Source organism: Oncorhynchus gorbuscha, linkage group LG24 (genome assembly GCF_021184085.1).
Source record: "Oncorhynchus gorbuscha isolate QuinsamMale2020 ecotype Even-year linkage group LG24, OgorEven_v1.0, whole genome shotgun sequence".
Classification (NCBI taxonomy): domain Eukaryota; kingdom Metazoa; phylum Chordata; class Actinopteri; order Salmoniformes; family Salmonidae; genus Oncorhynchus; species Oncorhynchus gorbuscha.
Genome location: NC_060196.1, coordinates 30,824,621 through 30,840,511, shown reverse-complemented (window position 1 = coordinate 30,840,511; position 15,891 = coordinate 30,824,621). Strand labels below are relative to the sequence as shown.

General features: G+C 41.7%; 1 protein-coding gene across 1 annotated transcript in view; it reads right to left on the bottom strand.

Moving 5' to 3' along the window:
- Nucleotides 1-15,891, bottom strand: part of LOC124012163 (ectonucleotide pyrophosphatase/phosphodiesterase family member 2) — a 29,216-nt gene that overhangs the window by 7,636 nt on the left and 5,689 nt on the right. The window contains exons 11-23 of the mRNA XM_046325637.1: nt 15,688-15,760; nt 15,226-15,334; nt 14,787-14,912; nt 14,616-14,647; nt 14,353-14,480; nt 12,690-12,774; nt 12,500-12,587; nt 12,181-12,350; nt 9,100-9,145; nt 7,570-7,709; nt 6,755-6,896; nt 6,459-6,536; nt 5,568-5,700 (exon numbers count right to left, since the gene is read on the bottom strand). Of these exons, the coding sequence (XP_046181593.1) occupies nt 5,568-5,700; nt 6,459-6,536; nt 6,755-6,896; nt 7,570-7,709; nt 9,100-9,145; nt 12,181-12,350; nt 12,500-12,587; nt 12,690-12,774; nt 14,353-14,480; nt 14,616-14,647; nt 14,787-14,912; nt 15,226-15,334; nt 15,688-15,760 (1,350 nt within the window). The remainder of the gene's footprint in view (nt 1-5,567; nt 5,701-6,458; nt 6,537-6,754; nt 6,897-7,569; nt 7,710-9,099; nt 9,146-12,180; nt 12,351-12,499; nt 12,588-12,689; nt 12,775-14,352; nt 14,481-14,615; nt 14,648-14,786; nt 14,913-15,225; nt 15,335-15,687; nt 15,761-15,891) is intronic.

Below are 15,891 nucleotides of genomic sequence, written 5' to 3'. Positions count from 1 at the left end.
AGAGGATGCTGCAGAGGATACGTTTATTAGAATTATCTGCACCTCAGATTGCAGCCCAAATAAATGCTTCACAGAGTTCAAGTAACAGACATCTCAACATCAACTGTTCAGAGGAGACTATGTGAATCAGGCCTTCATGGTCAAATTGCTGCAAAGAAACCACAACTAAAAGACACCAATAAGAAGAAGGACGGTGGAAATCTGTCCTTTGGTCTGATGAATGCAAATGTGAGATTTTTGGTTCAACCGCTTTGTCTCTGTGAGACTTTGAGTAGGTGAAGGATGATCTCTGCCTGTGTGGTTCCCACCGTGAAGCATGGAGGAGGAGGTGTGCTGATGACACTGTCAGTGATGTATTTAGAATTCAAGGCACACTTAACCAGCATGGATACCACAGCATTCTGCAGCAATACACTATTCCATCTGGTTTGCACTTAGTGGGACTATAATTTGTTTTTAAACAGGGCAATGACCCAACACACCTCCAGGCTGTGTAAGGGCTATTTGTCCAAGAAGGAGAGTGATGGAGTGCTGCATCAGATGACCTGGCCTCCAAAATCACCTGACCTCAACCCACTTGAGATGGTTTGGGATGAGTTGGACTGCAGAGAGAAGGAAAAGCAGCCAACAAGTGCTCAGCATATGTGGGAACTCCTTCAAGACTGCTGGAAAAGCATTCCAGGTGAAGCTGGTTGAGAGAATGCCAAGAGTGTGCAAAGCTGTCATAATTTTTGGACTCACAGAACCGCTGTTGCAGGCCCTGTAGAGCAAATCTCTTGATGTAAGACATTCTTGTGTACGGGTTGATAGTACACTGAATGCATTGAAAGACATTAGAAGTGATGCAAAGTTTCAAAGGATATATATGACAACACTGATCAGACTGTTGAATGGAAGATGAAAGACGCAAAAGAAGCAGCCGTGGCTGGGATGACTATGAACAGGGACTCAACCACCAGGACAATGCTGACAATGACCCAGGCTTCCTGGACAGATACCAAACGACTGTACTTTGAAATACTCTATGGAATGATACTACACATGACCCAGAGGTTTGCTAACAAGAAGAGCCTCGACTTCTTCTGTGTTATTGATCATGGGTTATTTCCCGAGGACTCCAAGCAAGAGGGGTTTCCTGACAAGAGTATTCACACAGCTGTTCAAGACGTACCCTTTCTTTGACAACCAGAGTTTGAAACATTTGCTGCAGGTAGTCTATGCTGATGCCGCCTTCCACAAACCACCAGGTGAGCTGCTGCAATCACTCGTGAAAAATGACGTGACCAACACTTTCCCCGAGGTATGCAAGCTCCTGAAACTGATGATCACCATCCCTTGTTACAAGTACAGCTGAAAGGCCATTTGAAAGGCCATTTTCCTATCTGAAAATGATTCAAACCTGCCTAAACAATAGCTGTGGACAAGAGAGACTCACACATTTTGCAAAAATGTCAATGGAAACGTGTGTTGCATGAACTTAAGTCCAGCGGAGTACTTGACCATTTTGCCAGCATGAAAGAGAGGAAGGTGAGTCAACAAGTAGGGTGAGTCAAAATGTTTTTCTCTTTGCACACACACACACACACACATGGATTGATTGGACTATATAGTTTACAGTGTTTTTAAATTGCCATTGTATTAGACGAGGCATATACTTGATGTTGTTGAAATGTTGTTTTTTAAATGGTTTGTGTTTTCATCTTTGCTGTAAGAGGATCAATGTCTATATGCTTACAATTTCTGTACCATGTTAATCGTTATTTTAGCTCGGTTTAATTCATGTTTGCCGCGAGATGGTAATACTTAACTATTTATCTAGTCTGGACTTTTTTGTTGTTGTTTTTTTGTTTTTTTTACAGGAACAGTGCACATTAATCAAAGTGGGAATATATTCTACACAGGTTTATTCTAACTCGCAAATATTATTGTGATGAGTGTGAATGTGAATGTGCTCGTTAAGATGCTGCCTCCGCCAGAAAGGCACTGTCCAACTTGAGGTGCTGATAACTCTCCGTGGTCCTGAATCAATATTTAGACTGCTCAGAGTCTGTTTTAATGCACATCTTGGGGTTACCACAAGTTAACATCAGTATTCCGGGGGGCTTCTCCCTAAAGTTAGCCTACAACATGTCAAAGTTGAAGTGCATTGCAGTTGTATTTCCCATTAGGCTATTATAATCTCGCTGCTTCGGAAACATTTTAGTAAGGATGTAATTATAACTCGAGCAAACCGATGGTCAAATGAACTTTTACAGCTAACTTTAACTTTCATTTCACCATGCTGTGTAGGTCATGTAACTGTTTGTTACATGCAATATTAGCTTTGTGGACTTAAACAGGACAGAAGTTGCTCTCCGGGTTTTAACTGTGATGAAACACAAATGTATGTGGTTGAATTTATTACGCCACTGTGTGACACTTGTCTTTTGGAACTGTCCGTGAAACGATGTAGGCTATGGTTTATCAGCCTTATATTGGCTATCACGGTGCTGTACAAATGCATTTCTAACAGGTTATAGTGAAAACAACACAATTATTACAACACAGGTTGTAAAAAATAACATTGATTTTACCCACACATCGCTACTATGTAAAAGGAGATATCATAGCTAAATGTACCAGCCAGTAAAAAAACGAAATACATCCAAATGAATCCAGATCACTCCAATTGAACAGCCATAACTATTTGAGCATAAAAATAGAATAACACAAAACATGATCCCTTTTGTTGGTAACATCTTACAACGGGTATCATCTTGACCTGTCACTAGGGCTGGGAATTGCTAGGGACCTCACGATGCTATATTATCACGACACTTAGGTGCCAATAAAATATGTTTTGCGATTCTCAAGATACTATATTTGATACTGCGATTTTATTGCGATTTGATGTTATGAACATATTGAACACCATGTCTGCTTTAGAGAGAAAAGACAGAGCATGAGAAAACAAGTTTTGATCAGGCAGGAAATTAAAAGGGCTGAAAACATGTGGGCTCACTATTTAAAAAGAAGACGGAGAACAAACTATAGGAGGAAAAATACTGGAGTTTTGGCGCAGGCACAGCCGACTAGTGCCAGCTAGCTCTACCTATCGCTACCTACAGTAGCAAAATCGACACTTGGAATCAAATATCGATATAATATCGTCCCAAAATAATACTGCGATATGAGACTTGCTTCAGGAAACTAGGCATATGTCGCACTTCACTACTTCACAGGAGAGGCATTTGAATGGAAACATGTATTTTTTTAATCAAAATGCGTTTTTGGTCAGAAATGCCTGGAACATGTATACTTTCATGTGCTTTAATAACAAACGTGTATTCTATACGTAAATACGAATAAAAGTGTTAAATTATGAGCCTATTTGGTCTAGCCACAGAAAAAGACAGGAACCTTCCCGCTAGCCATGATTGGCAGAGATAATGTTTGGGCTGCACATGCCGGGAGATGAGTTTGGATTGGTCTGCCATATAGCATGCTTCTGTCTATAACGTGAGCTGTTCAGTATGTGTTGATAGTCCTCTCCACAGTGTCATTTTGAAATATATAACGTTAGCCATCGAGAACTACAAAAGTTTTGCTACTTTTCTCAACAACATTGATGCACTGACTTTAGCAGGTGCTATTGACACACGCCACTGTCAGTATGAACCGGAGTGATTTGACACAACTCTGGCCAAACAAGATGTAGCTACAAACAAAAACATAGTTCAAATGGGTCAGGTCTGCTGTGAAGCATTCACCCATCTATATGGGTAAGAGTCTAGCTACATTTTCAGATATTATAAGTTTCAAATTTTGTCAGATAGTTATTTTCTTTGAATGTTGAAGTGTACTGTTCGTTAGCTAGCGAATGTTAGCTTGCTGGCTCGCTAGCCAACATTACGTGTATCATCTGTGTAGTAATATTATTCTAATCAGAAATCCATTTGCATTACTAGTTATAGCCTAATGTTAGCTTTAGCTACCTGCAGATTTATACTACAGCTATGACAATGTTTGTATTGGTAGTAGTACGAATTGGGATTATGCCAATTCATTGTTTGGGTAGCTAGCTAGCACCATGTCTAAACAAAAGGCTCCACTTTGCCAGATGATTACATGATCCATCAAATTAGCCAGGTGTGTCTAGGGGTGATTAAGGCCATCTATTGTATTTAATCAACATGTGTACATATCTAGACAATAGTGACCCCTCCACTTAGCTAGATGTGGCCGGGGGGTGGTTATAGCATTTCCTTGATATGACCCATCAATTTAGACAAGTGTGTCGGGTGAGCATCGTCTAGTAATTATACAAAATTTATAAAACATTTAATCTGGATACTTCCTGTTTTTGATATTGCAAATATGTAAGTAACCATTTCACTGTACTATTTACACCTTCTGTATCCTGTGCATGTGACAAATAAACGTTTGATTTGATTTGATATAGTGTGTGTTTACCATTGATGTCACGCCCTGACCTTAGAGAGCCTTTTTATTTCTCTATTTGGTTAGTTCGGGGTGTGATTTGGGTGGGCAGTCTAGTTTCTCTGTTTTAGGCAGCTGTCTATCGTTGTCTCAGATTGGGGATCATACTTAGGCAGCCTTTTTTCCACCTTTAGTTTGTGAGATCTTGATTTTGTATAGTTGCTGTGTAGCCTGCAGAACTTTACGTTCGTTTTGTATTTTGTTGTTTTTCGTTGTTCATTTTAATAAAGTAAGATGTTCGCCTACCACGCTGCACCTTGGTTCAATCCATCTCTAAACGATCGTGACAATTGAAGAACAACATGACCTGCACCAAAGCCAGATTGGGATATAGGTAAGGGCTAGATAAAGTGTGATTTTACCTGGAGTTTTTCCTTATTGTAGGCTACTACTTTTACCACTTTAATCTAGAAATATTTGGTTGTTTACTAAACTACTCACTTAGTTTAGCACATGGCCACACATGTGAATCCTTAAAGAGATGGGTGGGGCTAAGGCTTAAGAGGGTGTGAACGATGCTGAATGGGTGTAGACCAAGAAGAGCTCTCCATTAGGTGTAGCAAAACTTTCAAGTGTCATTTTCTCAAAAGTGGCGTTACAAGTTTATCAAGTTTCAAATACTTTCCCATTGTTCCTCAACTGCCGCAGGTATCCTAACCGAAAGGTTGCTGGATCGAATCCCCAAGCTGACAAGGTAAAAATATGTTGTTCTGCCCCTGAACAAGGCAGTTAACCCACTGTTCCCTGGTAGGCCGTCATTGTAAATAAGAATGTTTTTAACTGACTTGCCTAGTTAAATAAAGGTTAAATAAAAAACTGCAGGGTACAATATACAATTTCTAGCTCTGAGTCTCCACTTTTATCCAATGTAACACCATTACAAATGTTCACTACCTGTCACCCTTATAGCTTGCCCACATCGCACCAAATGTGGATATAGCGGTCATCTGCCGATCGTTCAACATGCTGTGTTTTAGGGACTACCCGCTGTAGACGTAAAATCGGTAACGCACTCGGCCCGCAAATTACTTTCAGATGTGCTAGGTACTCTCGGCCAGTAAACGCTATTGTTGTGTCTGAGTCCTTACTCTTTGATTTTCACTGTGGTGTCCCGGTGGCCATCGTAGTTGTTGTCAAAGATGGGACCGGTGACCACGTTTATGCCGTTATTCTCCTCTGCGTAGCGCTTGAGAAGAGTCCCCTGGAGGTACCTCCATACTTCTGCAGAGTTGAAGGGAAAAGAGAACAAGGGAATAAGACAATCAACAATTGGAGAACCAAATCAAATGTTCTGCAACATTATGTGTAAATGACTTGTTGCCTGAATGCATTTAGGTCATGAACTGAAATGAATGCTTATAGCCAACCTTGGAAAATGCTCTCTATACTGCATTTGTGTATAGCATTTTGTGAATACATGTAATTAATGTGTTATTGCGCCATTTGAATCATGAAAGGGCACTTCAAAAGCCAAAGGCTACTGGTCTGATCTTGATGCTAATTCCTTCAAGAGGAAGTAAAAGTCATGCCCCACACTAAAAGTTCCCAGACAAGGGAACTGACCTTCACATCCTTTACTAGTCTTTCACCACACCAGGCTTCACTGGCCTAGACTGAGGCTCTCTTTGCATGTGTGTGTGTGGGGGGGGGGGGATAATGGGGTGTCAGCCTGTCCATTCTCTCCCAGACCTGAGTTCTTCCGACTAGCCTCCCGCCTCACTCCTCCTCCCACCTCTCCCTCCACACATTAGAATGGGCAGTCCAAGCAAAAACGCAGCACAAGAGTCCAGAGGCCCACATGTACTATATATGATGTGATTGGTAACCATAAAAGCTTTGAAAGGAAGCATCTACCAGAGGAAAACAGAAAGTGAGCAACAAGGATCTCATTTGAGAACCTACAGCATAACAACAACCTTAACAAAACGCAGTGACAGATTTATTACAATTGATATAAGTAGATATCAGTGAATACTCACTTTTGAACGCAGGGTACATGGGAACAGTGTTCGTGATCAGTGATGCATCATATTTTGATTCAGAAGACATGGCCAGCTCTAGTATGGAAAATACAAATATAGACTTTCATTTACCTCCCATTTAGGCCTGGAACAAAAGCCTGCACACCATGTAGCGCCACAAAACCAGGGTCGTCTTCATTAAGCACAAAACGGATTGAAAAAGGAGGTACTATCTGAACTCCAATAAGAAATTCTTGTTTTGCTTCAGTGTGTCTTAATGAACATGACCAAGAGTGGGCAAGTGTGCAACCCACCTGGTGGATAGAGGAAGCCATAGGAGCCATCAGTGTCCTGGCTGTAGGTGGTGCAGGCCTGGCTGTGTTCTAGAGCGACCCGCATGTCTGCTCTCACACACTCAATCACTGGCTCAGGCTCAGGGAGGGGCATGACTTCTTCCTGGAAGGGAATATGTTGTCATTGGTAAACACATAGTGAAATCCCATCGCCAAACGAGAGAGAACCGGTACACAAACAGCCAGTGTTAACAAACAGCCAATACAGTGTTGCTGTATGTGATTGGGGCCATGTCATTAGTTGGTATTTGTGTGCTGTATAGTGTCTGGGTCTGTGTAGGGTTCTGTTAGGTTAGTGTTACGCAAGTACCTATCCAGATTCTCTCCCCCCAATAAAACAAAACCAGGCTCATTTTAATACAAAATGCAATTAACCAGTTGAGTCAAAGACCAAAATAACATTTACGATCTCCAAACAGGAGTACTAATTGTTTTCACACATGCTACACCTTGAAACCACTCAAGACATTTCAAAAGAGCTTTGGAAAGACATGACCTAATGCTTCCCAAATGGTGGCTCTGGGCCGACTGGTAGGTCATAGCCAGTCCCTGACCAAAGCCTGGGCTGTGACTATGATCTTTTTATGTGTGTCTATTCTGTGGGTAAGAAGAAAACTAGAAAAGCCTTATGTGGGTCACAATTCAAAAACCGTTCGGCAACCACTGATGAACGACTCAGCATGACCCAGGCCTGAGGACAAGCTCTCAAATCATATGGATCGACTCATTAAATTACTACTACTAGTTTGTTGTGTTCCATGTGATGAATAGCCTACTTGTTTGGGCACTGTGAATGACGTCCATAGGGGCATGGAGAGCTCCTGGCTGTACCCACTGATGAAGTCACTGTGGAGGAGGAGGCTATACGTCGTTTGGAAAAGAACTGCTGGTCGACCGAAGGGTAGGTGTGTGGCGTCTGTGAAAATACCAGTTAATCAAGCGTGTAGGGCAGTAGTTAACCTTGCTTCAAAATCAGTCATTTTGTTTTTGAATTCTACAGCAGGCTATGTGACTATATAGTATTTTAATATTGTCTAAATATTGCAAACTGGATAGTTTATTTTTATTTTTAATCTTTTGACTTACCTGAGTGTTGTTTCATTCAAAGTTCTAAGTTCTTTAGCTGGTTCAATAGAAGGTCCAGAATCCCCTGGCTAGTGTTTTTGGGGGATGTAGCAATGCTAGTGGAAACTAATTGTATCAGTTAAGGCATTAGCATTAGGATTAGCATTAGCATAAGTTAGTGTATTCAAAAGCATGGGGATAAGGCGTTGGAGCTGGCTGGAGTAACTGGAGTGTGTACAATGTGTAACGCTCGGCACTACGGGTTCTCGACCAACCACATTCACGTTGTCATGGTGCAACCGAGTTGGTAAAGCTCACTCTTCAGCTTGAAATACCACCACCTGTGCCATTGAATTGCTTTTCGGTGGCTCAGCTGGCTAAGGTGTTTCAAGAGGGCACGTGTATTTGCGAGACAAAGTACGCAAGATCAATCCCCTTCAGTAGTTGACTTGTTAGCGAGGAAGCAAAGCTCTTAAGCAAGTAGCATGCCGCCTGTTTCAGTGGCTCCGTGCCCTTGATCTGCAGTCCGTTAATTTCAAAGGCTGGGGTGGCTGTGGACTGAGAGGGGCGAGTGTAACCAAGAGTTGAGTTGGTAAAGTTCACTCAGCTTGAAATACCACCACCAGCAGCATGGAATTGCTTGAATTATGGTGGCGCAGCTGGCTATGGGGATACGAGAGTGTTTGGGATACAGAGGACACAAGAACAATCCCAGTAGCAGGCGTGTGAGCGAGGAAGCAAAGCTGCTAAGCCACACAGTGCCACAGGTTACACGTCAGATGGTTGCTAGTCTCCTAGTCACTCAGTAATTGGGAAAGTCAGGGTGTGAGTTTAAAAAGAGTTAAAAATTTACAAAATTACAGTTTCCCCGTGAGCAGTATATGGACAAGGTAAGACAGCAAACAATGCTTTTGTTTGGTTTACCTGGTCATTAGTGTTAAAAAAACACTGATCAATAATACCGATATTAGCATTTTTGGCGTTTTAAGTCATACCTTGTCACGAGAGACTAGGCCAGTTGTAATACTTTTGAATGTACCGCTAACTGATACAATCTTTCACATTTTCAAAAACTGTTAGCCTGGAGATTCTGGAAGTTGGTAAATAACCAGCAAACAAACATTTACATTATTTGGATTACTTCATAACACCCTAGGTAAGTGGAAAATAAGTACACACCAAAAAAATACTTTAAATAAACTGTAACCGAAAAAAAAAGAAAAAAAAAGATTGACACTTACCATCTACGTCTGGGCTGAATCTCTGATTGTTCTCCTCCACTTTGTTCTGTAACAGAGGAACAGAGACATTAAAGTCCCAGTGCAGTCAAAAGTGTGATTTCCCTGTGTGTTATATACTTTGAACAAAAATAAAAATGCAACCTGCAACAATTTCAAAGATTTTACTGAGTTACAGTTCATATAAGGAAATCAGTCAATTGAAATAAATTCATGAAATCTGTGGGTTTCACATGACTAGGAATACAGATATGCATCTGTTGGTCACAGACACCTTAAAAAAGGTAGAGGCGTGGATTAGAAATCCACCGTTTGCCTCAAGCGGCACAACACATCTCTTTCGCATAGAGTGGATCAGGCTGTTGAATGTGGCCTCTGGAATGTTGTCCCACTCCTCTTCAATGGCTGTGTGAAGTTGCTGGATATTGGTGGGAACTGGAAAATGATGTCGTTGACATCAGCAATCCGCTCGCCCACACAACACCATCTGCCCGGTACAGTTGAAACCGGGATTTATTCAGTGTGCCAGTGGCCATCGAAGGAGAGCATTTGACACAGATGAGCTTCCCGGAGACGGTTTCTGACCGTTTGTGCAGACATTTTTCAGTTGTGCAAACCCACAGGTTCATCAGCTGTCCAGTTTATTTATTAAATGCCTTCACTCCCTGAACTTGCTTCTCGACTCTCAGAGTACATCGTTACAGTTGGTAGAGAAATTAACATTAAATTCTCTGGCAACAGCTCTGGTGGACATTCCTGCAGTCAGCAATCTATTTGCATGCTCCCTCAACTTGAGACATCTGTGGCATTGTCTGTGTAATGATCAGGTTGTTTAACTTCTTATGGCTGGGGGGCAGTATTGAGTAGCTTGGATGAATAAGGTGCCCAGAGTAAACTACCTGCTGCTCAGGCCCAGAAGCTAAGGCATGCATGGTATTAGTAGGTTCGGGTAGAAAACACTCTGAAGTTTCTAAAACGGTTTGAATGATGTCTGTGAGTATAATAGACCTCATATGGCAGGCAAAAACCTGAGAAAAAATCCAACCAGGAAGTGGGACGATTGTAGGTTTTCAATTCTTTGCCTATCCAAGATACAGTGTAAATGTGGCCCGATTGCACTTCCTAAGGCTTTCACTAGATGTCAACAGTCTTTAGAACCTTGTTTCAGGCTTCAACTGTGAAGGGGGAGCAAATAAGAGTTGTTTGACTAAGGGGTCTGGCAGAGTGCCATGAGCAAAGTCATGCGTGTGGCCATGAGAGCGAGCTGTGTTCCTTTTCATTTCTAAAGAGAAAGTAATTGTCCGGTTGAAACATTATTGAAGATTTATGTTAAAAAGATCCTAAAGATTGATTCTATACATCGTTTGACATGTTTCTACGAACTGTAAAATAACTTTTTTGACTTTTCGTCTGGACTAAGTGCCTGCACCTCGTGAATTTGGATTTGTGAACTATAGGCACAAACAAAAAGGAGGTATTTGGACATAAATGATGGACTTTATCGAACAAAACAAACATTTATTGTGGAACTGGGATTCCTGGGAGTGCATTCCGATGAAGATCATCAAAGGTAAGTGAATATTTATAATTCTATTTCTAACTTCTGTTGACTCCACAACATGGCGTGTATCTGTATGGCTTGTTTTGGTCCCTGAGCGCTGTACTCAGTTTATTGCATGGTGTGCTTTTTCCGTAAACCTTTTTTGAAATCTGACACAGCGGTTGCATTAAGGAGAAGTATATCTTTAATTCCATGTATAACACTTATATTTTCATCAACATTTATGATGTGTCACGCCCTGGCCATGGAGAGGTTTTTATTCTCTATTTTGGTTAGGCCAGGGTGTAACTAGGGTGGGCATTCTAGTTTCTTTATTTCTATGTTGGTGTGGTTCCCAATCAGAGGCAGCTGTCTATTGTTGTCTCTGATTGTGGATCATATATAAGTTGTCCTTTTTCGTTTGGGTTTTGTGGGTAGTTTTCTGTATAGTTTATTTGCTTTACAGAACTGTTCGTCTTTCACTTTGTTATTTTGTTTGACTGTTTTGATAAATAAAAATCATGAACACTTACCAAGCTGCGCTTTGGTCTGATACTCATTCTGACGAGAGCCGTTACATGATGAGTATTTCTGTAAATTGACGTGGCTCTCTGCAAAATCACCGGATGTTTTGGAAGCAAAACATTACTGAACATAACGCGCCAATGTAAACTGAGATTTTTGGATATAAATATGAACTTTAGCAAACAAAACATACATGTATTGTGTAACATGAAGTCCTATGAGTGTCATCTGACAAAGATCATCAAAGGTTAGTGATACATTTTATCTCTATTTCTGCTTTTTGTGACTCCTCTCTTTGGCTGGAAAAATGGCTGTGTTTTTCTGTGACTAGGTGCTGACCTAACATAATCGCATGGTGTGCTTTCGTCGTAAAGCCTTTTTGGAATCGGACACTGTGGTGTGATTAACAACAAGTTTATCTTTAAAATGGTGTGTAATACTTGTATGTTTGAGGAATTGTAATTATGAGATTTCTGTTGTTTGAATTTGGCGCCCTGCACTTTCACTGGCTGTTGTCAAATCGATCACATTAACGGGATTTTAGCCGTAAGAAGTTAATCAGCTTTCTTCATATGCCATACCTGTGAGGTGGATGGATTATCTTGGCAAAGGTGAAATGCTCACAGTTGGATGTAAACAAATGTGTGATTTTTATTTTATTTTTTATAAATACTTTTTTGTGCGTATGGAACATTTCTGAGATATTTTATTTCAGCTCATGAATTATGGGACCAATACAAACACATTGAATAACAGATTCCCTACATGGAACAGCAGATCGTCCCCCCTACAAAAATCAAAAAAGTTTGTTCTGAAGTGTCTGTCCTATATTTACATTTAGCAGACACTCTTATCCAGAGCAACTTACAGCGGCAATTAGGGTTAAGTGACGCTAAACAGTCTCCATATATACTTGCATTCATCGGACATAAACCTTAGGGGTTTAAAAGGAATGGACCTGATCCTGTTACTCAATAAAACTCTTTGAGTTGGTTCCCACTCATGACCTCCCCACTGACCTCATTGTCACAGCTACATCCGAGGTTGTAGGTTGTGGCAGAGGATGTGTCAGAGCTGGTGGGAGGGGTCACTTCCTCTGGCATGGTGGGTGTGAAAGGAGGGGCTTTCAGCATGTCATTCAGACTGCCATGGGTTCCATTGTTAGGGGCAGGGGTCAAGCCCAGGAGGTCTGAGAAAGAAGGGCATATGAGATTGATTTAGTATGGAACAAAGTTTCTACTGAAACGTTTAATTTCCTAGTTATGAAATATTTATTGTAAATATCTGGTGCCAAGGAATAAGCTCTTAATAGCACCTAAGGAAAGAAAGAAATCGTACCGCACATGACATTGTACAACTCAATACTTTCAAATTCTGCGACTTTTGTCTGGAACATAAAGCTTGGTCCGTAGCCCAAAAAGATTGTCTATACAGGGAACAAACATTGGAAACAATGTAAACACAAGCAGCTAAGAATATGATATCTGGAAAATGTTACAATTATACCATTTTGATTTAAGTGGTTTACCCGCATACTGGTGATCTTATTGTCAAATCCGTGGTCACCAAAGAAACCACATCTCCCAGGATTCCTCCTGTTTTCAGGCACTTTCCTGCATCACATAGAATATACAAAATAAAAAGCATTGGACAAATGCCAATTTGTCCCCAAATTCCACTTTTTAACTTAATCTAAACTCAGCAAAAAAGAAATGTTCCTTTTTCAGGACCCTGTCTTTCAAAGATAATTCGTAAAAATCCAAATGACAAATATCTTCATTGTAAAGGGTTTAAACACTGCTTCCCATGCTTGTTCAATGAACCATAAATAATTAATGAACATGCACTTGTGGAACGGTCTTTAAGACACTAACAGCTTACAGACAGTAGGCAATTAAGGTCACAGTTATAAAAAACTTAGGACACTAAAGATGCCTTTCTACTGACTCTGAAAAACACCAAAAGAAAGATGCCCAGGGTCCCTGCTCATCTACATGAACGTGCCTTAGGCATGCTGCAAGGAGGCATGTGGACTGCAGATATGGCCAGGGCAATAAATTGCAATGTCCATACTGTGAGGCGCAGAAGACAGCGCTACAGGGAGACAAGACGGACAGCTGATCGTCCTCGCAGTGGCAGACCACGTGTAAAAACACTTGCACAGGACTGGCACATCTGAACATCACACTTGCGGGACAGGTACAGGATGGCAACAACAACTGCCCAAGTTACCCCAGGAATGCACAATCCCTCCATCAGTGCTCAGACTGTCCGCAATAGGCTGAGAGAGGCTGGACTGAGGGCTTGAAGGCCTGTTGTAAGGCAGGTCCTCACCAGATATCACCGGCAACAACTTCGCCTATGGGCACAAACCCACCATCGCTGGACCAGACAGGACTGGCAAAAAAGTGCTCTTTAATAACGAGTCGCAGTTTTGTCTCACCAGGGGTGATGGTCGGATTCGCGTTTATCGTCAAAGGAATGAGCGTTACACCGAGGCCTGTACTCTGGAGCGGGATCAATTTGGAGGTGGAGGGTCCGTCATGGTCTGGGGCGGTGTGTCACAGCATCATCGGACTGAGCTTGTTGTCGTTGCAGGGAATCTCAACGCTGTGCGTTAAAGGGAAGACATCCTACTCCATTATGTGGTACCCTTCCTGCAGGCTCATCCTGACATGACCCTCCAGCATGACAATGCCACCATTCATACTGCTCATTCTGTGCGTGATTTCCTGCAAGACAGGAATGTCAGTGTTCTGCCATGACCAGCGAAGAACCCGGATCTCAATCCCATTGAGCACGTCTGGGACCTGTTGGATCAGAGGGTGAGGGCTAGGGCATTCCCCCCAGACATGTCTGGGAACTTGCAGGTGCCTTGGTGGAAGAGTGGGGTAACATCTCACAGCAAGAACTGGCAAATCTGGTGCAGTCCATGAGGAGGAGATGCACTGCAGTACTTGTTGCAGCTGGTGGCCACACCAGATACTGACTGTTACTTTTGATTTTGACCCCCCTTTGTTCATGGACACATTATTCAGTTTGTCTCAGTTGTGGAAACTTGTTATGTTCATACAAATATTTACACATGTTAAGTTTGCTGAAAATAAACGCAGTTGACAGTGAGTGGATGTTTCTTTTTTTGCTGAGTTTAGTTGACTTGATAGTACTAGTAGTGTAGAAAAATACAATACTTGGCAATGTGCCACTTTCTCTCCATGAGTAAGTGGACATCCTCAATTCTGCGGTTGTTGGCGTAGTGAAGCCGTTTTGGGAGGTGTTGTTTCAAGTAAGGCTTAAAGTGCTGGGTTGGCATTTTACACTGTAAAACAAGGTCATTACATGGAGTCCGTGATCGCTTATGTAGATGACTTACAGGAAGTTCTACACAGCCAGAAAAATAACTAACAAAAACATAATAATTGTTTTGTTTCGTAAATGTTTCATGTGTACTTACTGTAAGATTTGCCACAACTACTTTTGGGTCGTCTGAAAAATTGTAAACATAAAAAAGTAAAACAGCTATATAGGAAAATATGTACTAGAAAGAAAGAAAGATGCGTGAACACATTCTAGTTCACACATCTATCCAGCTATGTCCATTCTCTTACAGTACTGTGTAACTCACAGGTGGTTGACTTGGGATCCCGGGCCCGGATTCTCCCAAGAGATCCAGGGATCAGATTGATCTCGTCCACGTTCACAGGATAGGTACTGAGGAACTCAGTCCTTTCACAGTGGGCCTCCTCCATTCCTAGGGGCAGAAAGAGACAAGTTATTTTTATGTAATTTATTAAATCAAAAATGAATATATTTACAATGACGGCCTTACGCATAAGCTAAGGTTAGTAAACATTTCCCATGGAACAAAAGTCGACATGGGACTTCACAATAACCTCCTTTAATGGTTCAAAAATGTTTTTCTGGTTGCAGACATCAAATAACAAGATTACAACTAGGTAAATATGTATCACACTGTTATCAAGACATCAGGGAAATCTGTTTTTGTGTTATTCGGACAGTTAACCAGAGTAGACATAGGCTCCTTGTGTCCCGTTGTTCCATACCATGGTCTCCAACGACGATGACGTTAACGCAGCGGTGTAGGTTCATCTGCTTCAGGCCGTTCATCAGCTGACCAATGACATTATCAATCTCCCTCAGGGGGTTGTCCAACTATAACACACAAAACACACAAAGGTTACTACAGTAAGCCATACCTCAACAACAATCTCTGGAATTTGTCATGTGTGGTTCATGACAACATTTGACCTGTATTTACAGTATTAATGTGTAAAAATGCGTAAATATCACCAAAGTTAGAGACCGCAACATGATTTAGCTCTTTATCCCCTTAAGATGAGTTGCCCTTACGTGAACCCCTCCCCCACAACACCCACCCCGCCCCATAGCAACCATCAACTATCACTGGCCTAATCTCATCCACCAGCCGGCTCTCTCTCTGTCGAACCAATTCGGGACTGGGGACTGGGGACGAGGTTATGTCTGTCCCAATCAAAGGAGCTCACCTCGTTGCTGAAGGGTCCCAGTCTGTGTCCAAATGTGTCGGGCTGCTCTGAGTGGACAGCGTATACATAGGGCCTAGAAATATCACACAGACACACAGCTCAACCCCTGACCTATTCAGTACAGTACAGCAGCTTGATTCTCCTATCTATTAACACTCTTATAAGGCTGAGTAGCTTAGTCCCACTCTGAGTCTTTTGGGGAAA